Source organism: Doryrhamphus excisus, chromosome 18 (genome assembly GCF_030265055.1).
Source record: "Doryrhamphus excisus isolate RoL2022-K1 chromosome 18, RoL_Dexc_1.0, whole genome shotgun sequence".
Taxonomy (NCBI): domain Eukaryota; kingdom Metazoa; phylum Chordata; class Actinopteri; order Syngnathiformes; family Syngnathidae; genus Doryrhamphus; species Doryrhamphus excisus.
Genome location: NC_080483.1, coordinates 3,246,062 through 3,270,667, shown reverse-complemented (window position 1 = coordinate 3,270,667; position 24,606 = coordinate 3,246,062). Strand labels below are relative to the sequence as shown.

Below are 24,606 nucleotides of genomic sequence, written 5' to 3'. Positions count from 1 at the left end.
TCGGCAGGTCAAAAATCTGCCCTGCCGTAAAATGCATGCACCCCATATTTCCAATATGGGAACTTTTTTGGTTCAAAGATGAAGTCCACATGAGAGAGGGATGTCTTTAAAGTAAATAATGTGAACTATAGACATGTAGCAGTTATACTGGTCCAAGTGGGGGGTGCATGCAAATCTCGGCAGGTCAAAATCCACCCACTGTAGAATGCATGCACCCCATATTTCCTATTGGGGAACTTTTTTGTTCAAATGATAGACATGTAGAACTCATCTTAGTCCAAATAGGGGTGCATGCAAATCTCGGCAGGTCAAAATCCGCCCTGCCATAAAATGCATGCACCCCCTATTTGCTGATGGGAAACTTTTTTGGTCCAAAGATAAAGTCCACATGATAGGTGGATGTCTTTAAAGTAAATCATGTGAACTATAGACATGTAGAAGTTATCTCAGCCCAAATAGGGGTGGATGCAAATCTCGGCAGGTCAAAAATCTGCCCTGCCATAGAATGCATGCACCCATATTTGCTGATGGGGAATTTAAAATTCACCAAATAACCATTGTGTTTCCACATAATGAATGAATGAGTGGAGCCCCCAAGTTCAACACTTTTATTTTTCATTTTACAGTCCAAAGTATGTCAAACGGGTGAGATCGACTGTTGCATCATGCCTCATTGAAATTACGTCAGCTCCTGGCCACAAAATGAATAGGTAAATACTTCCACATTTCATATTTGTCATTAGTTATGCAGAAATACCTAAATGGCGGAAGAAATGTGTTACAAAGCGCCACAATTACATTGTAAATGTCTAACCCGCTCCACTCACCGTATTCCTGAATACGCATGCGTCAAATGCTTGACATACCTAACAAATACCAAGCCAATAAATCGAAGTTTTCATATACTGTGTGCTTTAGGTATCTCATAGTAACTGATAAAACAGACAAAAGGTATAATATCTTCGTTAATCTGAAGTCCTGTGGCGAAAAAACCCCGCAGCGTCACATATTTTCGGTTTTAACTGAGCGTGCGCGCTCCCGCGAGGTGGATGCATATTCCGGCAGGCATGCAAAACTCGGCACAACACCTGTCAGCCGTGTCGAGTCGTTCACTCATGTTCACGTTCGTTCTGACTCAACAGCGCAACAACACGCGATGACTAGTGGTGTGTCGGTCATGAACGAACGGATCAAAAGAACTAGTTCTTTTTAGTGAGCGGAATTAACGAGGTCAATCTCTCGGTCTCGGTCTCGGTCTTTCAGTCAGCTAACCCCACCCACCCAGAGAGCGAGGCGCGACGATAGGATAAGACAGGCAAGCACGCAGATAGTCCCGCTCTACAAAAGGAACGGTGAACTGACTCTCCAGCCAATTAAAAAAATAAAACATTTGCAACTGAACGGACTGAACGGGTATTTTAGGGGCGGTGACCTCGTTCACTCAGTTCACAAAAAAGAACTAGTTCTTTTAACCCGTTTGTTCATGACCGACACGCCACTAATTTACCAGCTTTTGGCAGCTGGTGAGCAGAAGTAAGCAGTTGTGGTGCCAGAAATCTTTCATTGGGGTGGCCCAAGTGAGGTCGGAGGGTGACCAATGGTGGCCACGGCCCCAACGTCGTGCCGCCGCTGCGTGTAAGAACAACACAACATGGTATTTCTTTTTGAGAGTATGTAGAAAGAGCCATGTTTTTTTTATTTCATTTCAATCTTGCTTGTACAAATGCTCACATTTTCAAGAACAATAACTTTTATAAACGTGTGGAATATCCAGTCTGTTTGATCAGCATCACTGCTGCACGAGTACCTCCGCTGAGGGCGAAGTGAGGCAGATTATGTTGTCCGTTCCATACAAAACTCCATGAAAACATGGATTGTCAATGTGGCTCAGTGGACTTCTGTGCCTTTCCTGTTAAGTCCAGGAGGTCCTCGGTCTATGAACAAGTTCCATAATCGTGTAAGTGGGAACTTCTACCTAAATCACACCTAAATTCACTCCTGAGTCACCTACACTGTACACACAGCACATACCAAATATAGCAAATACACTCATAAAACAATGCAATAATGACATGAAATAGCAATAAGTTGGTTTTAGCGTTAAAATATCTGCATAACTTTTATCAGTAACGCATGAAACATTGTATGTTAAAACTTTTTATTCCAGTATAAACATTAATTATGATCCCCAGTAGCTCTTTGTGATTGGAGTGTTGGCCTCAGTATGACCCCTTAGTAACTAACGTAGTCAGTACCCTTTCTGTGCAGCAGAGGCCGCTATTGCACAGAGGTGTATGAGAAAGCACTGAACAGATACAGTATGGCTATTATTGGAAGAATATCACCTTACAGTGGTGGGACTCTACGCTGAGTGGGGTGCTACAGGCCACTCAGAAGTGCATGTCTTAGCACTGAGAAAAGATTTAGAATGACAGCAGTACTGTAACTGAAGCTGAGACCACACTTTTGATTGAAACAGTCAGAATGTATCTAAGGAATGGTTATAAAAGGTGAGTCAGTAGTCTTGCTGTAAAACTTGACCTGCAATACTTAGGCCTTTTCCACACATAGCAGGGTATTTTTAAAACTGCATATTTCTCTCTGGAGTCCACACAAACTCATATTAAAAAAAATGCTTACACACGTAACCGCATAAACGACAATAGCGAGGACCGTGAATTTTAGAAATTGTTGCACCACGACTTTCATATGGATCATATGGATGATAGGCCAAATCGTGGAAAAATTTACTTTGTTTTATGAGAATCCCGCCTAAAGGGCCAACTGCCAAAAACGTAGGTTTTCAGAGGACTCCATTCCGAGACTCTCGGACTTGATTCCTCCTCTTAGAAAAAACTTCTAGTTTCTTCCAGAGGACCTATTATGCTTTTTTTCGGCTCTTTGTATTGAATTGTGCACTCCTATAGAGCAGCTACACACAATAACCCACAGAGAAACTATTCTAGATCTTCCAGATTCTGCGGTGTTTCCATGGTCCCAAATAGTCTGTTTAATTTACTCCACCGCGGACCGTCCTCTAGGTAATTTGGATTTGCTTCCTGAACAGTGAAGAAAAGTATGACTATTTCTCCAAAAAGGAACATTATGACTCAATAGATGTGAGCAGGCAGGGTGGCCCAGCCCAGTGTCAATAATGACACTACTTCACTGCTTAGTTATCGCATTTCTCCCTTTGAGTATTTTACAATGTCTCATTTCACTTCCATGATCATCGCTTTCCTTTTCTTTGACGCATTGTCATCATAATTGTCTGCCTTATGTTTCGGAGACACAATGAATGGCAGAAAGGCAACAAAAATTATTGATAATTTTAAAAAATATTGATAAGTTATAGATTTTACTCCGCGTACTCCGGTTTCCTCCCACATTCCAAAAACATGCTAGGTTAATTAGCGACTCCAAATTGTCCATAGGTATGAATGTGAGTGTGAATGGTTGTTTGTCTATATGTGCCCTGTGATTGGCTGGCGACCAGCCCAGGTTCTACCCCGCTTCTCGCCTGAAGTTAGGTGGGGTAGGTTCCAGCATACCTCCACAGAGAGAGAGAATAAGAATGAATAAAAAGCTATGTGAGCGCCCTGTGAACACAGTGGACTGCCTGTATATGAAATTAAATGATAAGTCACAGAAAAGCCAAGAGGTCCTTTAGCACTGACGCTAACTTTTAGACCAGGGGCCCGCGGGCCAAATGTGGCCCGCAGGACACTAGTTTGAGGCCCCCGCCTTGATATGAAAGTTTAATGTTAGTGCGGCCCGCGCAAGTTTGATATGGATGCTGTACGGTATCATGTACCCAGAAAAAATTATTACGTTTGATTAATGTTCATGTTAAAGGTTAAATAACCGTTAATAGTTATCCTCCCTATCCGTGTGGAAGTGGTAAGTTTTTGGCTATTTAAGTTTAAAGGAAATAACTTGAAGGCTACCGTTTAGGTTGCTAGCTCTCTAGTTTGCGAGTTAGCATGTGTCTCAAGACCCTGCAGTTGCGCAATATGTTGTAAATAAAAAGAGTATAAATGTGACTATAGTCGTGTTTTGTCATGTCTACAGGGCTCTAATAATGCTTTGTTACTTTTAATCTGAAAAAAATCATTTGTCTACCCACCAACTATATGTGGTTTCTTAAGTTTTTATTATTTGCGTTTTATCATTATTATTATATTTATTTATTTATTACTGATTGATTGATTTTCTTTATTCTTGATTTGTTTATTTATTTTTAATCTTATTTTGTGTAGAAAAATAAAAATTAAGATATTTGAGAACAGTGGAATGTTTTATCAGAGCTTTTCTTGTAGAAAATTGTAACCAAAGCAAAGTTTTAAATTTTTTTTTGTTTTTAATAAATGCGTTTTTTTTTTGGGGAAAACCTGATGCGGCCCAGTCTCACCCAGACCCGAGCTCCAGTGGCCCCCAAGTAAATTGAGTTTGAGACCCCTGTTTTAGACAGACATGACATCTCTACAAGTCAACAAGTTGACGCCCCCCGACCTTCAAGGTGGGGATTGTGGGTGTTGTCGTTGGAGTCCACGCAGCTCAGTTGGAGCTCTTGAGCTCGAAGCGACTGTAGACCTGTTTGGACTTCATCTTGTTGTATTGATTCACCAGGTCCAGCTTGCTGTGACCGAGTGTCATCCGTTTCTGGTCCTGCCTGGTCAGCTGTGATGCAGGCGGCGGCGGAGGAGGCGGCGGAGGAGGTGGCGGCGCCTGCTGGCTCTCCGGTTCTGTTTGGGAGAGGTCAGGACCTCCCCACGCCTTGTTCCCGAGAGGTGATGACGAATTTCGGAAATTGTACAGGTCCTTGTCTTTGCCGGAAGGCGGTAAGAAGAAGTCAGATAGTTTGTTGAGGAACTGGTTAGATGAGCTCCTCTGTTTGGCGCCCAGTTTGGTTTCGCTGAGCAGCGGGGGAGTCCTGACTTGGTTCAGTCGTGGCGGGGTGGTACCGGTGTGGAACATGCTCGGTTTGTGCTCGTACAGTCCTAACGCCTGAAACTTAGAGGTGGGAACAACCAAATGTGGCCACCTGACGTCCGCCGGGTTGCCTTTGGTCCAGTCCAGACCATAACCTGGAGAATGGCGCTCCAGAAGCGCACTCTGATTGGTCCCACCGTTGGAGGACACTCGTGGCGATGCTGAGAGGTTCTGAGGAACCAAGTTTTGGAATCGGGGCTCCCCAGTTCGCTTCTCATGGCTCAGTGAAGCATTGTGCTCCAGTTTATCATGACTTTGAGTGACCTTGTAAACCGTATTAGCGGTCAATCCGGGTGCCGCTTTCACACTTGATATGCTGTTACTTGATTGGCTGCTGGAGTTGTCGGAACTTGTTTTCTGCCTGCAGGGGGGAGGAACATGGTTTGCATATGTTAGGAAGCACAAAGCTAGTTGAGCTAGCACACAGACAGATGCTATGAGGACATGTTTAACTTTCAGGAGTCCGCAATGCGGGTGCGCTTCGACCGTGCAAACATCACAACACGCAGGAGTCTGTCTTTAAATGGCGTCAATTAGTCAACTAAAAGCAGACTTATGATCAGTAATATTCGTTAGTTCTCATTTGCATGCAGTACCTGTGCAGGAAGGCTTTGGAAGCGAAAGCAAACAGGCAATAAAATGACTCCACATTCATATTGTTGGATAAACCCTCATCATCAATCAATCAATCAAAGCATTAAAGGGGAATGGTAAGCCAACACTGCCGTCAGGTGGCAAACTGATGCAGAGAGCACATAATATGTATGAAATCCGTACACAGCTTTCAGTTAACTGGAACTGCCTGAGGCAGGAATTTTAGCTAACAACAGACGTCATGGGAAATACTTATTTTCACAGGAAAAAAAAAACGCCAACAGTGTTCCATTTACATAACTGGCTTGTATATTATCCTAGCTACAGCGATATTATTATTGCAGCAGCTAACATGAAAAACTATTTTTATCTATTTTTAACACGACACGTCACGACACGAGATGCTTGTTTATTGTCAGCATTTTTTTTTTTACCAGAGGCCTGGAGCACACGTGCTGGAAGACACAGCCATCCCGAGGAGAGCGGACATCATAAGTGATGTCGCTCCAATTGTTATTTTGGTATATTGAAGAAGTTTGGGTTGTGTTTTAAATCATCAAAATACGGCAAAATACTGCAACTATTACATGTTTTCATCAGTGTACGTGTATGTAATAGCTTGTGTTATAATGCACAGAAAAGGGAACGAAATGTGTTCATGTTTCACATAGGGATTGTGAATGATGGTCAAAATTCCCCCAAAAAGTACAGTTCCCCTTTAAAGGTGAAATATAAAAATAAACACCAAAATGTGCAAAAGCGCTACGTCCCATCCTGGACTCCAAAGGGTTAAACCAGAACTACTAATTAGAGTCTTATTACCTGTCTGACAGTAGATTAGCCTTCAGGAGCGGACCGTGCCCCATGACCATGGAGGCGGCTTGGTAGGGCGGAAAGTACGGAAGCCCCTCCTCCTCCTCGTTATAGAAACAGTCGATGATCTGCGAGTCGGCGTACAGGCAGCGGAATTCACGGTCGAAACTTTCAGTGATGCGACCGGAGAAGTGCATAACCATGTTGCTGTGCACCTGAGCAGACAACCAGGTGAAGCTGCAAACACACACACACACACACACACACACAACCATTAGATGTGTGCGTGCTAAGACTGAGTTTTCAATTAGAAATCACTCCACAATCTTTATTGATCTCTGGTTCTACCATATCTTACTTATTGTGTGGAAATATGGGCTAATAACTATAAAAGCAATCTTCACTCACTAAATGTACTGCAAAAAAGGCCAGTAAGGATAATTCAGAGAACATACTAACTCTATTTCTAAAATCACAAATACTTCAACTTGCTGATATAGTTCATCTTCAAACAGCTAAAATAATGCATAAGGCTAAAAATAAGCAATTAGCTAAAAATGTCATCCAATACTTCTCTACAAGAGAGGAGAAATATGATCTCAGGGAAGAAGTACATTTGAAACACTTCTATGCTAGGACTACGTTATGCTAGCCATAGCATTTCAGTATGTGGAATCAAACTATGGAATGGATTGAGTAAGGAAATCAAACAATGCACAACGATGAGCCAATTCAAGAAACAATACAAGCAGTTGATGTTTGCTAAATACAAGGATGAAGAGTCTTGAACCAGTCATGATGTGCTATATATATCACTATATTGACACTTACTATGGTACACATTATGGCATTGGATGCTCATATCACCTTGTACTTCGGTACGAGGTGCATTATTAAAAAAAAAACTGTATTATGGAAAGCAGGAAGTGAACAAATGTAACTTGTGGTTTTTAAGTTTTATTTGGATTTTTTCGGCTTGTTTTTCCACTGTTCCACTTTTTTTCTCATCTGTTCTGTTTTCTTGGGTTGTGGAGGTCATGTGACTCCGGCCTGGATTGTGTGCTGTCACGGCCGTGTCTCGGGTTCTTGTTCATGTCAAATATACAGTATATGGCGGGGCATACGCTGCAGACAGTGCCAGGAAAATGATATTACATATAATGAACATTAAAAATATTCACTCTATTCATAAACTGTGTGGCGATGAGGATGTTGTCAATTTAAGACTTTAGAAGTTGGACAAACGATGAAATAGACTCTTTTGAACAAATATGACCTAGTTGACATGCCAGGTATTAATGTTCATATGATTGTGTATATTTATTTATTGTAATTATGTGTAATATTTTAGCCTGTTATTTTCCTTTTTTGTGAGGTTCTAACATTATTCTTAATTATTCATTCATTCATTTTCTACCGCTTTTCCTCATGAGGGTCGCGGGGGTGCTGGAGCCTATCCCAGCTGTCTTCGGGCGTGAGGCGGGGTACACCCTGGACTGGTGGCCAGCCAATCATAGGGCACATATAGACAAACAACCATTCACACTCACATTCATACCTATGGACAATTTGGAGTCACTAATTAACCCACGCATGCACGCATGTTCTCCCCGTGCATGCGTGGGTTTTCTCCGGGTACTCCGGTTTCCTCCCACATTCCAAAAACATGCTAGGTTAATTAGCGACTCCAAATTGTTTTTTTTTTTTTAATTGTATTTAAAAAAAAACCTTAAACTGTATTATGGAAAGCAGGAAGTGAACAAATGTAACAGTTAGTGATTGTAAAAGTACCAGATGGAGGGGTAGGATTTAATAAGCTTTGCTTCTTCCTACTCCTTTTGGAAATGTGGAACTGGGAACTGATTATGGGATGCACTCAATTGTAATCTGATGCATGTTCAAGTGAAATAAAACTATTACCATTACCATTACCATTACCATTACCATTACCATTACCATTACATGTCAGAAAATCATCTTGTGTGCTGCGTGCGCAGGGATGCGGTAATGAAATGATTAGCATATCAACCGGAGACCAGAGATTGATTAGACATACGGGAGTGTTGAGCACACACGCCGTAGAACCGGAGTGACAACTCGGCAACTTCGCCACTCTGCGTCGGGGCTGAGGGAAGGGTGGGGGGGGGGGGGGGGGGGGGAGGCGTGTTTGTCCCGTAATAGTTTAAAAGATTGCTTGACTTCACAAAAGCAGCTAATGACAGGCACGTGTAAACACTGATGTACTCCTGCACTCTCACGTCGCTATATTCACTTCCTGTAAGGTGTCACCGTGGTCATGTGAAAGGAAGTAGAAAGTGAATCTCAGACATATAAAATGACTAACGCGAGTGTTGGATTATGAGTGGCGGACTGACTTTGACAAAAATGTCCAAGTGATTGGCACTCCCAGCTGTCAAAAGTCTATCATTCCAGAAGGGGAGGGGTTGGATCAGTCGACGCCTCTCCAGACCTCGCCCTTCATTCCATTGTCTGTGAGGCGAGACACACCTCAATTGCAATCGTCTAGTAAACAGGAAGTTGGCGGTGAGCGTATCCGTCCTCCAGGAGCTTGTCTGACCTCCAGTCACACAGGAAGTACAAAGATGTACCGTTTTTTTTTTCATGTCAGTGCGAACGGCATCATCTTGGCCTCATTCGTGAGTACATGTAGATCCCATACTTTGTATGCGATGCTACTGCATTGAGGCAAATCTTTAATCATAATAGTTTCCGAATATTCCCAAATAGTCTTTTTTAACTCACAAATATTCAGAATTTTAAAATAAATAAATCTTATTTTGAGCTGACACTGTAATCAAAAAACATGTTTGTGTCAGTGTGAGAGGTCTCACTCGCTCACATTTTGTATTTGCCGAGCTAATATGCTAATCATAAAGAAAAATAGTAATACAAAAATATGCATGCTGACTGTATTGTTTTAAATAATGGCCCGTAGTTCCCAAATTGATATCCTTCTACATAAAATTTTATGTAATTATTGTTGTAGTATTATTGTTCCAGTATACCCCAGATCCTAGTGAGGATAAGCGGCATAGAAAATGAACGGATGGATGGATGATCCTCGGAAAAGTATTTTTATTCACCCTTTCAATGTCTACGTCTCTTTTCTACTACAACCAAAAAGCACAATTTTTATTTTACTGAGGTTCAAAGATGATCTATTATTATCAAATCTTCTTTTATATTTGCCTATTTAATCCGTGACCTGTTTAATTATCTCTTGTACGAAAGGCAGTACTATCATCTGCAATACTACCTTTGCAAATAGTACAAAGTCTTTCATAATTTTACAGATGTCATTGATATAGAAGTTGAACAGTTTTGGTCCCAGTATTGACCCCTGGGGTACTCCGCATGTAATATTTAAACTTACAGATAGGCGTTCGCTTATAAATATTTACATATTTAGCTTTACTGAGACTCGGATTAAAGGCAAAAGCTCTTCTTGTCATCCGAAAATTATTTGTAAAAAAAAAAAGTGTCAGTGTAGCGTCTCACAGCAATGTCCCGCCATTCCTACGTAGCAACGTAGCAATGTGTGTGACATCATGTTTTTGTGCAAAATGACAACTGACAAGTGTGTTTGTGAGACCTGTAGGATCCGGCGATGACCTCCTCGCAGTCGATGATCATGAATTTTTCCAGGACTTGTCCGCTGAACTTCCTGCCGCTCTTGGTGCAGTACATGTCGCCATACACGCTGCGGATGCGCATGTTCTGTTAAGACACACACACACATGTGAGGAAGATGAAATCAAACAAGTGCAGAGAGAACATCCAGTCATGAAGAGACATGCACCACGCACCGCTACAGCTAGCAAGGTGCTACGTGTGCATGTGACTTACACTCAAGTGAATGTTCTGGACGTCCAGAGACGAACACATGTCAGTGAAGAGCTCCAGGTTCTTGTGGTCCAGCAGGATGTAGACAGGAACTCGGCGCTTGTTGGACGCCTCCATGAGGTCACACAACAAGTCCACATCCGTGAATTCATCCATGATCAGTGCAATGACCTGCAACACACAAACACACACAATGTGACAAAACAATAGAAGCAGGTCTGTTTTAGTGCATGTGAATATACTGGGAATGGGAATGAACAATGCATTTATTAAAAACAGAAAAATGAATAAACTTTTTCAGTGCTTTGGTTCCGATTTTCTACAATAAAAGCGCTGATAAAACATTCCACTGTTCTCAAATATCTTAATTTTTATTTTTCTACACAAAATAAGATGAAAAATAAATAAACAAATCAAGAATAAAGAAAATCAATCAGTAATAAATAAATATAATAATAATAACACAGCAAATAATAAAAACTTAAGAAACCACATATAGTTGGTGGGTAGACAAATGATTTTTTTCAGATTAAAATGAACAAAGCATTATTAGAGCCCTGTAGACATGACAAAACACGACTATAGTCACATTTATACTCTTTTTATTTACAACATATTGCACAACTGCAGGGTCTTGAGACACATGCTAACTCGCAAACTAGAGAGCTAGCGACCTAAACGGTAGCCTTCAAGTTTATTTCCTTTAAACTTAAATAGCCAAAAACGTACCACTTCCACACGGATAGGGAGGATAACTATTAACAGTTATTTAACCTTTAACATGAACATTAATCAAACGTAATAATTTTTTCTGGGTACATGATACCATACAGCATCCATATCAAACTTGCGCGGGCCGCACTAACATTAAACTTTCATATCAAGGCGGGGGCCTCAAACTAGTGTCCTGCGGGCCACATTTGGTCCGCGGGCCAAGTGTTTGAGACCCCTGGTTTAAACCGTGTTGTGTTCTACCACTTTAATGTAAACCAGTGTTTATGAGTCGAAAAGACTAGAGGCACGTTTATTCTTGCACCCAGCTCGTCACAGCCGTCAAGACACATTCTCAACACACACAACTTCCGGTTTTCAAAATAAAATGCAGAATTTTTGCCACATCTTGTGTAAACAAATTACAGGTTTTCCAGGATACATTCATTTCTCAATTTCTAGGCAGAACTGCCCAATAATAATTCACTCATTCATTTTCTACTGCTTTTTTCCTCATGAGGGTCGCGGGGGTGCTGGAGCCTATCCCAGCTGTCCCCGGCGAGAGGCGGGGCACACCCCGGACTGGTCGTCAGCCAATCACAGGGCACATATAGACAAACAACCATTCACACTCACATTCATACCTATGGACAATTTGGAGTCGCTAATTAACCTAGCATGTTTTTGGAATGTGGGAGGAAACCGGAGTACCCGGAGAAAACCCACGCATGCACGGGGAGAACATGCAAACTCCACTCAGAGATGACCGAGGGTGGAATTGAACCCTGGTCTCCTAGCTGTGAGGTCTGCGCGCTAACCACTCGACCGCTGTGCCGCCCTGCCCAATAATTTATGCATCAAAACATGTAAGCATATTTGCAATTTGAATTAATGGACATATTATTCACTAGTTATTCAACTAGTTATTTGTTTACATGTGGCTTGCGAATCTGCTGGTGACCAGTCGAGGGTGTGCCCCGTCTCTTTCCCCAGGTGCTCCTCCGTGAACCGAGTGAGGACAAGCAGCATAATTAAAATTAATATATTTTAATATATTAAGGTCACGGTGGGGTTCATTTTGGGTAAATTAAGACAATAAAATCCAAAACAAACTGCCTTGCATCAGTGTAAACAGCTTTCTTGATTCTTAAAATGAAATTTTAAAAAAATGCAAACTGTTGGCAGGTTATTCGGAACTTCTTGAATGAAAAAGTACATAAATTCTATCATAATTGACGAGGTTTCTTTTAAGTAAAGCCAAAGAGCGTAAGGATATGCAACACTAATTGTAGACTGTACTTGTAGTAAAGTTCCTGCTTGGCTGAAGTACAGCTTGTAGAAACTGCTTGTATTTAAATGCCACTTGGATTATTATTTTGTTAGATGAACAAGAGGAGCAAGATCTCGCAAGATTAAAACATGACAAAAAACTTTTGGTGGGCACTAGGCCTGGGATGATACTAAATTATGGTAATTTTGCCGCCGAAGTATATTTCCATGTGCATGCCTGTCGCCTCCAAACAGGCAGTTTCACTTGTCAGCGCTTTGCCGGGTGGAGGCGGGGCTGCTAGCATACACACATTGTGAAGAAGAGTGTAACATAGTTGAAATTAAATTAGTAGATTGCAATATACTGTATCATCATACATGTTTTCATTGTACTTTTCTGAAAAGTCATATATTCTTATATACGTATATATAGTCACATATTGTTTTTATTGTAGAAATAAAATTAAACCCCAAAAAAAGCATTAAAAAAAGGGGCAAAATAGAGCAAAACGACAAACTGTTAAGAGAAGAAGTTGATACTTGGGGTGTACTGATAATTATCGGTCAGATATCAGTATCAAAACGTGATATCGGTCAAAATCTGTATACATTTTTTTCCCATTAGAAGCAATATGTTTAAAAACTCAGTACACAATACCAAACTCTTATGTAGTACACATTAATCAGTAAGGGTCTGGAAATGTTTCTTGCAGCTATGGTAATCCCTCATTTATTGCGGTTAATTTATTCTAGACCCAACCGTGATGAGTGAATTTCAATTAAGTAGGATTCCTTATTTAGAAATGAAATATTTAGGTAGTTTGAACATACAAAAAAACCTGTTTACCAAATTCTAAATATGATTTTAAACATTATTAGAGCCCTCTTGACATGGAAAACACCCTATTACACTCACACACATAAGACTTGTGCACATGTGCGTTACTATGAATGTGTTCCCAAGGAGAGCAGAGTAAGTGGCGGACAGGAAGTAACATCGAGTTGACATTCATTTTGCCCATGTTTTTATTAGTGATTTTTATTATTAGGGATTATTGTGCCTGTTATGAGAACTGCAATAAGCTGCTGTTGCTCCGTCAGGTCTGGTGCTTGTGTATCTCACCTAACAATACAGTAACATTACTGACACTGAGCGGTGTAGAATAAATACTACATATCATCACAATGTCTTTCAAAACGCATTCTGCATTCCTTATGTTTTGTCACTTTACTTCATTTTGACATTTTTATGCCTGAAAATGATTCTTTTAGGCAAAAAAACATAACATTAGCTGAAATATGTATATATTTTTTTACTAACAATAGGCCATATTATCCACAAACTCCTTGATTTATTCATTAATATACAATATGCTCGAGTGAAGTTGTATAATTCAAACCATAAAGTGACGAGGGATGATTGTACAGTAAACATGCACATTTGTTAGTATCCTTTTATTGTGGCCAACCAAAACAGACATGTGTAATAATCATGCTATGCATAGGTTTTCCTTGTATACTTTATACGGTATATGTCAAAAGGATGGACAGACCTATCCATGGCGGAGTAGCTTATACTCTACTTACTGTATGTACAGCATGTAGTAAAATATGTGTAAATAATATGGTAATAACATAAAATGTGCATGTATGGAAAATGGCAGACACATTACTTCCTCTACATTATGTCTACAATATAGACATAAATACACTATAAATCAGGGGTCTCAAACACGCGACCCATGGGCCAAATGTGGCCCGCAGGACACTAGTTTGAGGCCCCCGCCTTGATAGGAAAGTTTAATGTTAGTACGGCCCGCGCAAGTTTGATATGGATGCTGTATGGTATCATGTACCCAGAAAAAAATTATTATGTTTGATTCATGTTCATGTTAAAGGTTAAATAACTGTTAATAGTTATCCTCCCTATCCGTGTGGAAGTGGTAAGTTTTTGGCAAGTGGTAAATTTTTGGAAATAACTTGAAGGCTACCGTTTAGGTCGCTAGCTCTCTAGTTTGCGAGTTAGCATGTGTCTCAAGACCCTGCAGTTGCACAATATGTTGTAAATAAAAAGAGTATAAATGTGACTATAGTCGTGTTTTGTCATGTCTACAGGGCTCTAATAATGCTTTGTTCATTTTAATCTGAAAAAAATAATTTGTCTACCCACCAACTATATGTGGTTTCTTAAGTTTTTATTATTTGCTTTATTATTATATTTATTTATTTATTACTGATTGATTTTCTTTATTCTTGATTTGTTTATTTATTTTTCATCTTATTTTGTGTAGAAAAATAAAAATTAAGATATTTGAGAACAGTGGAATGTTTTATCAGAGCTTTTATTGTAGAAAATCGGAACCAAAGCACTGAAAAAGTTTGTATATTTTTCTGTTTTTAATTAAAAAAATTTGGGGGGGGGGGAACCTGATTCGGCCCAGTCTCACCCAGACCCTAGCTCCAGTGGCCCCCAGGTAAATTGAGTTTGAGACCCCTGCTCTAAATGTATCTACTTTATAACTGAATATACTACATCTTAGAAGTATACAATATAAATATTCATATAACATCGTGTGTCTATGTATAATATACAGTAGAGATAGCTAAGTATATCTATACGGCACGTGGTGATGAGAGGCGCGCGTGCGTTCGCTCACCTTCTTGGCCTTGTTGATGAGGGAGCGGATCCGGTCCTTGACGTTGATCGACTTGTCTCTCTGAAAGTAGATCTGGGTCTCCGACGGCCCGTACCGGAGCGGGGCGTCCGGCCAGCCGAGCTCCAGCACCGGCGGCTCATCGTCTGACATCATAGGGAAGTAAGTGCCGGATGTGAGCTCCGACGCGACGTCTTCTCCGTCCTCGCAGGCGTCGCGATCTGCCGGCCCTGTCCCGTTGCTGTCCGGGTCACCGGTCTTGACGGCGTGCCGGGTGATGTACTGGATCTCCGTTTCGGACAGGAAACTGAGCTCTCGCTCCTCGGTCAGAACGCGGCGATACTCCTTCTCTCCGTGCTCGAGCAGCGCGTCCGTGGCCAACCGGGCGGCCTCGTTGTGGCTCAGCTCCAGCGAGGCCACCTGTCTCCACGGGCTCTTCACCTCCTCCAGCCGGGCCGCCAGTTTGCCCAGCGGCTTGCGGCCTGCGGAGGCCGGCCTTAGCGTCTCCGAAGTCATGGCGGGGCTTCGAAGCGAGCCTGCTGTCGCTTCTGCGCGCGTGCACGCGTCACACTGACAATGGACGGAGTTTCATCCGAGTTTCGAACGTGGAAAAAAAGACAAAAGCTCAGAAAGAAAAATAATTGTCGATTTAAAACGCGCTCGAATGGACTTCACTTCCCGATCCGATCACCTGGTAGCTTCGCCTCACCTGTGGACACCTTTGCTGTCATTGGTCCGCCCCTCCCCCTCCTACTCCTCTCTTGACTAATACTTCTGGTAGGTGGAGTTTCACAATAAAAGCTCACAATAATATAGTTTTATATATGAAACCCTCATATGTGTACAGACTGGATGTAAATACGATAGAAAAAGTTACACAAACTGCAATACCCAAATCCATTCACAAGAAGTTTTTGCGTATATACTATATGAGATATTTGCTTATGCAAATAACAATGACATGTGTGACTGCTCCTCCTCATAGGTCAATATTGAGTCAGTGTTTGACGCGGATGTTTACCAAAAAGCAAGCGTGCAGACATCATCATCATATCCTGTTTGACGGCAGCGTGACCCAAAGGAGCGCACACACAATGAGGAAATGAATATTCTACTTCCTGTCAATCACAGCGCTCTGCCAAAAAAAGAACACAAAGCTTGTTGACTTCCTGTTTCTTTCTCAACTTCCTGTCATGGGCCCGCCCCAACGTGGAGCAGAACCAGTCTGTGATGTAGTGTGTCACACTTCTGCACACACTTGATGCAAAATCACACACACAGACCTCAGATACTGGGCATTGAATGGATGGTAGTCAGACTTTTCAAAATAAAATAAGATAAGAAATGACTCACTGAATGTAACACAAAGCTCATAAAGTCCAACAGTCCAAGTGGAAGCAAAGTACTAAATGGCAGTATTTATTGCCACCTATTGTATCTTATTAAAGGCCTTCACACTGAAGCGAAACAGACCTTTTGTTCTGTGGAACACAAAACACAGTAGAACTTCAATATAGAACACATTGGAACTCATGCAAATGTAGCCAAAATAAACAATGACTTCATTTTGTAGCCTTTCCGCATACACAAACACAGACAAAAGATGCTTTCATTTCTTCGACATAATGAAGTCATTTACAAACACACACACTCTCAGTGCATTGTGTGTGTGTGTGTGTGTGTGTGTGTGCGTTTGTGTCGCTCAACTTGTTCACAATTTGTCCACTGAAAAAAGAGCCAGATTTTCTATACTTGTAAACGTTTGTTCAGCATACCGTCAATACCAATACCATCAATTTCTCTCGAGGAAAAACCTACATTTTTAAGTGTTACTTCTTAATTACTTTCTCCAGTACTACCACAGTGTGTTCCAAACACAGTTTTTATGCCGACAGAGGAGGTAGTATAAGTACAGCAGAACTTGGAACACCTCTACGAATTGGTTGCTGGATCAACCTCCATTTCTGCAGAATAACTTGAAACTGTTGACGCATTTTATGGTCCTTGAAACATGATAATTCTGGAATACATGTTATTTTTGGACTGGTGGCCAGCCAATCACAGGGCACATATAGACAAACAACCATTCACACTCACATTCATACCTATGGACAATTTGGAGTCGCCAATTAACCTAGCATGTTTTTGGAATGTGGGAGGAAACCGGAGTACCCGGAGAAAACCCACGCATGCACGGGGAGAACATTATAAAACAAAAAAAACAACTTAAACTGTATTATGGAAAGCAGGAAGTGAACAAATGTAACAGTTACTGATTGTAAAAGTACCAGATGGAGGGGTAGGATTTAATAAGCTTTGCTTCTTCCTACTCCTTTTGCAAACTCCACACAGAGATGTGTGGAATTGAACCCTGGTTTCCTAACTGTGAGGTGTGCGCGCTAACCACTCATCCGCCGTGCACTTATGGACAATTTGGAGTGGCCAATTAACCTAGCATGTTTTTGGAATGTGGGAGGAAACCGGAGTCCCCGGAGAAAACCCACGCATGCACAGGGGGAACATGCAAACCGAGGGTGGGATTGAACTCAGGTGTCCTTGCTGTGAGGTCTGTGCGCTAACCACTCACCCACCGTGCAGCCGTTTTATTTTTCTATTACTCTTACTTACTGTTTTACTGTTTTTATTAGCGTCATTATTCTGTGCACTGTTTTTACCTTTTACTTTTAGCTGTATGAGTTATTATTATGCTTGTATGTTTTGTGTTATACTGGCTGCTGTATAGCACTTTGGGCAGGTAACTGTTGGGAATGTGTTATATAAATACATTTGACCTTGACTTTGACCTTGATCAAAATTTCACACAACAACTCAGGTGGGATCTCCTTGTCAAGCCAGTAACGTTGGAATCAAGCTTGCATTTTTTCCTCATTAGAGAATCAAAATTTCCTCCACCTCTCAATGTCCCGTGTTTTATTGCACTGCACTCAGCACCAGTAACAACCTTCATTTGACAGCCAATGGGATCCTCCGGCTCAGGGCCAGTGACATTTTTTGGGGTTCCATAACCTTCCAGATCTTTGAAGACGGTTTACTCCGTTTAACATCAATGAGATTCAATCCCCATTTCTGCCTTTTCAGGGACTTCGCTCTTCTCTCTTCTTCTTTGTCTATCGTCTATCATCTACTGTTGTCTACCCGCTTGTTACGCCCTTTCAGGCTCTTTTGTGATTAAGGCCTATATAAATAAACTTGACTTGACTTCACTTCAACTTTGAACTCAAAACATTTCGCGTATCACTCCCATTTCTGCCATTTGCATTTGAATGTCTCCTTATAACCTTAACATACAACAATGCAAAATGTAAATTTGGGACACTATAGACCAGGGGTCTCAAACTCAATTTACCTGGGGGCCACTGGAGCTAGGGTCTGGGCAAGGCTGGGCCGCATCAGGTTTTCCAAAAAAAAAAAATTGCATTTATTAAAAACAGAAAAATATACAAACTTTTTCAGTGCTTTGGTTCCGATTTTCTACAAGAAAAGCTCTGATAAAACATTCCACTGTTCTCAAATATCTTAATTTTTATTTTTCTACACAAAATAAGATGAAAAATAAATAAACAAATCAAGAATAAAGAAAATCAATCAATCAGTAATAAATAAACAAATATAATAATAATAATAAAACGGCAAATAATAAAAACTTAAGAAACCACATATAGTTGGTGGGTAGACAAATGATTTTTTTCAGATTAAAATGAACAAAGCATTATTAGAGCCCTGTAGACATGAGAAAACACGATTATAGTCACATTTTTTTCCTCTATACATATATATATATTATATATATTATATATTATATATATTATATATATAATATATATATTCCTTTCCAACATATTGCGCAACTGCAGGGTCTTGAGACACATGCTAACTCGCAAACTAGAGAGCTAGCGACCTAAACGGTAGCCTTCAAGTTATTTCCTTTAAACTTAAATAGCCAAAAACTTACCACTTCCACACGGATAGGGAGGATAACTATTAACAGTTATTTAACCTTTAACATGAACATTAATCAAACGTAATAATTTTTTCTGGGTACATGATACCATACAGCATCCATATCAAACTTGCGCAGGCCGCACTAACATTAAACTTTCATATCAAGGCGGGGGCCTCAAACTAGTGTCCTGCGGGCCACATTTGGCCCGCGGGCTGCATGTTTGAGACCCCTGCTATAGAGAGATTTGCAACAGGGAATCTTTTCATCATCTTTATTTTGTTTATTTGTACATTTTTTAACATTATGGCCAAAGCCCAGGTTCCACTGAAATGTGAAATCTATTAATTCATTCATTTTCTACCACTTTTCCTCACGAGGGTCGTGGGGGGTGCTGGAGCCTATCCCAGCTGTCTTCGGGCGAGAGGTGGAGTACACCCTGGACTGGTGGCCAGCCAATCACACGGCACATATAGACAAACAACCATTCACACTCACATTCATACCTATGGACAATTTGGAGTCGCTAATTAACCTAGCATGTTTTTGGAATGTGGGAGGAAACCGGAGTACCCGGAGAAAACCCACGCACGCACGGGGAGAACATGCAAACTCCACACAGAGATAGTGGAATCGAACCCTGGTCTCCTAGCTGTGAGGTCTGCGCGCTAACCACTCGACCACCGTTATTGTTGGTGCGTGAGCATAACAATGAATCTACTTTGTGTATGTGATATAGTTCATTATCAAACCTTCTACCTGTAGATACTTTTATTTTGAAATGAGTAGTGGGTTTGTGACGTCACCCGGAATCTTCAGCGAGACCATCTGGGTGGGACATGGACCAACAGCACGAGGATCAGGGTAAGAGATTTCCTCGGAAACCTTTATGCTAATACAACGTCTTGGTGTCCCTGAGGTTCTGATGGTTCTGGTTTTTGTGTTGGTTCGGATGTTCTGTTGGTTTCACAAGCGGTCTTCTTCTTCTTCTTCTTCTTCTTCTTCTTCTTCTTCTTCCCTCTCGAATCTCTCGGGCGCAAGTCCAGTCACGGGATTTATTTTCTCACATGAAAGATGTTTATGTCCAACGTACAACCGAAATATTGTAGTTTTACAATTCTAATATTTCTACTGCTAACGTGGACTTGTTACTTGATAGCGGTTTTGTACTCTGACATGCGTACTTTATACTTTCACCTGAACGAGCTGCAAAAGTATGCTAAAGTATTAGTAGTAGAGATGTAACTAGTAGTAGTTATGTCACACAAAACACGTCAAATTATCCGATTGCAGGATACTGAGTGAAAGTACACAGTTAATACAGTTAGTGAAAGTATCAAGAAGTTGTTGTTGTTGTCAGACGTCTTTGACGCCAACATACCGGAGGAGGGTCCGACAGCGCCCCCCCCAGGCTGGCTGGAGGACATCGCTGGATATCAGGGACACAAAGGAGGTATTTTCCTTCTTCTTTTGTGCACGTGAGGTCAAGTTTTCACGTGTTTGTGTCACGTGCACGACCAGATGCCGATGACCCCGTGTACCCGCCCCCTCCAGCTTATACCCCCCAGCCCCAAGAGGACAGGAGCACAGCGGTGCCTGATGTCAGGTAAATCTTCCAAGGGTTGACAACTGTCCTTCAAAATAAAATAAGTTGCTCTAATGTTCTCCAGGGTTCCTTCGGTCTCGGAGGACGTGGCCCGAGATGCCCTGCTCAGATTTGTCCAGTCCAAATGGACCTACAGCTCCAAGCCGGCCCGCAACCTGACCTTCAAAGAACTCCGACCTGTCACCGTCTACCGGGTACGAGTCTTTGCCAACGTCCGACAAACTCTGACATGAACGTGTTGTCATGCTTGTGCCTAGCTAGCTGCTAACTAGCGGTGAGCGATATTACGAATGTTGCTAGCCATTTTTTGCTAGCCACATTTTGCGCTTTTCTCCTGGTGTAAAAACCTTCCCAGATTTGAACTTCCATGAAAAAAAAACTCTGATTTTGCCAGAGCAAGCAGCCTTCGCTCCTCTCGGCAACATCAAAGACAGGCCTTCAAAATAAAAGCAATCCAATCCACTTTGTTTATATAGCACATTTTATAAACAGAGTTTCCAAAGTGCTGCACAGCCTAGTAAAATAAAAAGTACAAATTGAATTTAATCAGGAACTAAAAGGTCAAATAAGAAGAAAGACATTCAAGACAGTAAAATATTAAAAACAAGAAGCAAAGTAATAAAAGTATAAAAAATAAAACCAATAAAAAAAAAAGAAAACTAAAAGACACAGGACCATACGACTCATGCAGAGTTAAAAGCCAGACAATAAAATTGGGTTTTAAGACGAGACTTAAGGCTTTCGATGGTGGGGGCCTTTTTACCTTGGGAGGGGAGAGAGTTCCATAACTTGGGGTCGACTATGGCTGGCCCTCGGACCTCAGTGACCGCGCTAGAGAGTAAATTTGAATGAGTCCGAGATGCATTTGGGGGCCAGCCCATTCAACGCTTTAAAAACAACAATAAAATCTTAAAATCAATCCTAAAGCCAACAGGCAACCGAGAATTGGGGTGATGTGCTCCCCCTTTTTGGTTTTCCACACCATCATGTTTTTAAAAAATACATGAATTAATATTTTTTTCCTAAATGAAGCACTTGAAGCATTTTCAAACAGAAAAATGGCTAAATCAGGGGTCTCAAACTCAATTTACTTGGGGGCCACTGGAGCTCGGGTTTAGGTGAGACTGGGCCGCATCAGGTTTTCAAAAAAAAACGCATTTATTAAAAACAAAAACATTTTAAAAACTTTGGTTCCAATTTTCTACAAGAAAAGCTCTGATAAAACATTCCACTGTTCTCAAATATCTTACTTTTTATTTTTCTACACAAAATAAGATGAAAAATAAATAAACAAATCAAGAATAAAGAAAATCAATCAATCAGTAATAAATAAATAAATATAATAATAGTCATAAAATGGCAAATAATAAAAACTTAAGAAACCACATATAGTTGGTGGGTAGACAAATGATTTTTTTCAGATTAAAATGAACAAAGCATTATTAGAGCCCTGTAGACATGACAAAACACGACTATAGTCACATTTATACTCTTTTTATTTACAACATATTGCGCAACTGCAGGGTCTTGAGACACATGCTAACTCGCAAACTAGAGAGCTAGCGACCTAAACGGTAGCCTTCAAGTTATTTCCTTTAAACTTAAATAGCCAAAAACGTACCACTTCCACATGGATAGGGAGGATAACTATTAACAGTTATTTAACCTTTAACATGAACATTAATCAAACGTAATAATTTTTTCTGGGTACATGATACCATACAGCATCCATATCAAACTTGCGCGGGCCGCACTAACATTAAACTTTCATATCAAGGCAGGGGCCTCAAACTAGTGTCCTGCGGGCCACATTTGGCCCGCGGGCCGCGTGTTTGAGACCCCTGGGCTAAATATAAGGCATTCAGAAGACGCATTTGTTGTGATTATGTGTAGTATTCCTCGCTGGTCACTAGGTGTCAGCATTGTTTCAGGAAGTCTGCAGGAAGTGCGAGACAGAAACAGGAAATAAAAAAGGAACAAGGGACAATGCTGAAATGTGTGAGTCTAAATTAGTCTTCTCTATTATTATGTCTACTATATTGGGCAGTAGGAGGGTAAAGGTGACTATAGGGGTGTTATTACCTGTCTGGAGAGCTCTAACAATGTTAAAAAGCATTTTTAAAAGGTGGTAATCAGGTATTGTATGCTCTAACTACCAAAATAAGCCTACTTTCCTGATCACGGTTGGGTCCGGAACCAATTAATGAGGGATTACCGTCGCAAAAACTAAATTACACGCGGCCCTCCATCAACATGTTCTTCTTCTGCAGTACCGACTGGAGACCTACACCGAGACCAGAACCAGCGCTTGGCACTTTGAACCCTACAAGGGTAACGGTTGACCCATCCCATCACTGCATGTGGTCTCTTGTACAGGCGCATGTGTGTGTGTGTATTAGTGTGCGTTGTGCTTGAACAGGACAGACAGTAGACGGGCCTCAGTACGGAATGAGTCCTCCTCCGTGGGATGTTCCCGTCACCATGCCTCAGAGATTCACCGACACGGTGGAGAAAACTCGAGTCCCGCACTCGTCCTTCATCAAGGTTCAACACGACTTTCAGCGGTGTGTAGTAGTGATGCCACTTTCAGTGTATGTGTGTGTTGTAGTTGTGTCACAAGTGCAGCGGCTGCGGACGGACTCGCTGCATGGCGTGTCACGGCAGAGGCACGGTGAGCTTCCCGATTTGCGATACACATGTCCCAAAAAAAACAAGTGTGACATTGCCATGACAGCGAGAGTTTGTCCACAGAAACGGTGCACGTTCTGCCACGGTAGCGGGCGCGCGCACAAAAAGCGCTGCACTTCCTGTCACGGCCGAGGACGCAAAAGGTGCTGTCACATGACAACATGTTTGGACTAAAGCACATCACTGATTGATGGATGCGTTCATGGGTGGATTGACATTCCCCGCCCTTTTTAGGTGCATTTCCTGTCACGGGCACGGCTACAAGACGTGCAGTGTGTGTAATGGCTGCCAGAACCTTCTTCATTTCATCCAACTAACAGTGACATGGTAGGCCTCATCCACACACATGCGCACGTTCAAACCCCGCTACCATGTGTGTTTATGTGTGCGTATAGGAAGAACAACGTTGCGGATTTCATTCCTGATCGCCAACCTGACTTCCCGGACAAAAAGTTTGAGAAGGTGACAGGCGACCCCTTCTTTGTGGACGAGAGTTTGCTGGTACAAAAAAAACACCCAAAAAACTGTTGTTATCATTTAGCTTAGCTGATTTTAGCTGAGCTTAGCTTTCCCGCACGCAGGTTTATCCCATCCAAGGCTTTCCCGATCAGGAGATCTGCGACGTTTCCCGCCAGCTGATAAACGACCACCTGAGTCGCTTCAGTGCCACATGTCGCATTCTGCAGCAGGTGTGTCGACACACACCTGAAACCCTCCCCTGACCCCTGCTGTTACCATGGCGACAGAAGACACAACATAGCTTTACACATACTGGACTGTCAGCTTAGCAACTAATCCTCTTCCAACATATGGAAGAAATCTTAGGGGTTAGTGTTAGTTATTATTATAGTTATTGTCATTATATATATTGTCTGTTGTTTTAATATTTATATACTATATATATAAATATTATAGTATATATGTATTATTTATCTACTGTATATATTTGATTTATGTTTTTATAGTATGCTAATGTGTTTTTTTTTGCAACTGCAGCGCCAGACGGTGGAGCTGGTTCCGCTAACGCACGCGTTCTGCTCGTACAGCGGCAAGGACTTCAGCTTCTTTGTGTACGGCGTGGAGAACAAAGTGTTCACCTCCAAGTATCCGTCCGCCTGCGCCATTTTGTAGGATGACGTGCACAGTATGTGTGCAGGTGAAGCAGAAATGCCCAATTTGTCAAAAGTTGAAATGTAAAAATGTCGAAACTGTAGCGTTAATGACAAAGACCTCCAGCAGGGGGCGCCATGTACCTCTAACAACTGTGTATTTTATATGTGAGAATGTAATCTTATGTAGTGGATCAGTCAATAGTGTGACGTCATCACACTACTATGCATCACAGCTCCACGAAGATATAAATGTACTGTATATGTAAACTTTATGAAATGTATATTTATATACTGTATATACACACTCTTTTATTAAAATGTTAAACTTTCAGTTGTCTACAG

General features: G+C 41.3%; 2 protein-coding genes across 2 annotated transcripts; one reads left to right on the top strand and one right to left on the bottom strand.

Moving 5' to 3' along the window:
• Positions 1-1,680: 1,680 nt before the first annotated feature.
• On the bottom strand, positions 1,681-15,658 carry fam83c (family with sequence similarity 83 member C). The gene is made up of 5 exons (XM_058055245.1): positions 14,901-15,658; positions 10,267-10,434; positions 10,013-10,137; positions 6,409-6,636; positions 1,681-5,353 (listed from the first exon to the last, which is right to left on the bottom strand). Exons 1-5 carry the CDS (start codon positions 15,411-15,413, stop codon positions 4,558-4,560), a joined length of 1,830 nt encoding a protein of 609 aa, XP_057911228.1. The 5' UTR covers positions 15,414-15,658; the 3' UTR covers positions 1,681-4,557.
• Positions 15,659-19,645: 3,987 nt separating this feature from the next.
• On the top strand, positions 19,646-24,588 carry ssuh2.1 (ssu-2 homolog, tandem duplicate 1). The gene is made up of 12 exons (XM_058055316.1): positions 19,646-19,722; positions 20,219-20,311; positions 20,380-20,464; positions 20,529-20,658; positions 22,735-22,795; positions 22,884-23,008; positions 23,073-23,135; positions 23,216-23,295; positions 23,387-23,479; positions 23,548-23,653; positions 23,734-23,841; positions 24,149-24,588. Exons 1-12 carry the CDS (start codon positions 19,698-19,700, stop codon positions 24,281-24,283), a joined length of 1,104 nt encoding a protein of 367 aa, XP_057911299.1. The 5' UTR covers positions 19,646-19,697; the 3' UTR covers positions 24,284-24,588.
• The last annotated feature ends 18 nt before the right edge of the window (positions 24,589-24,606 follow it).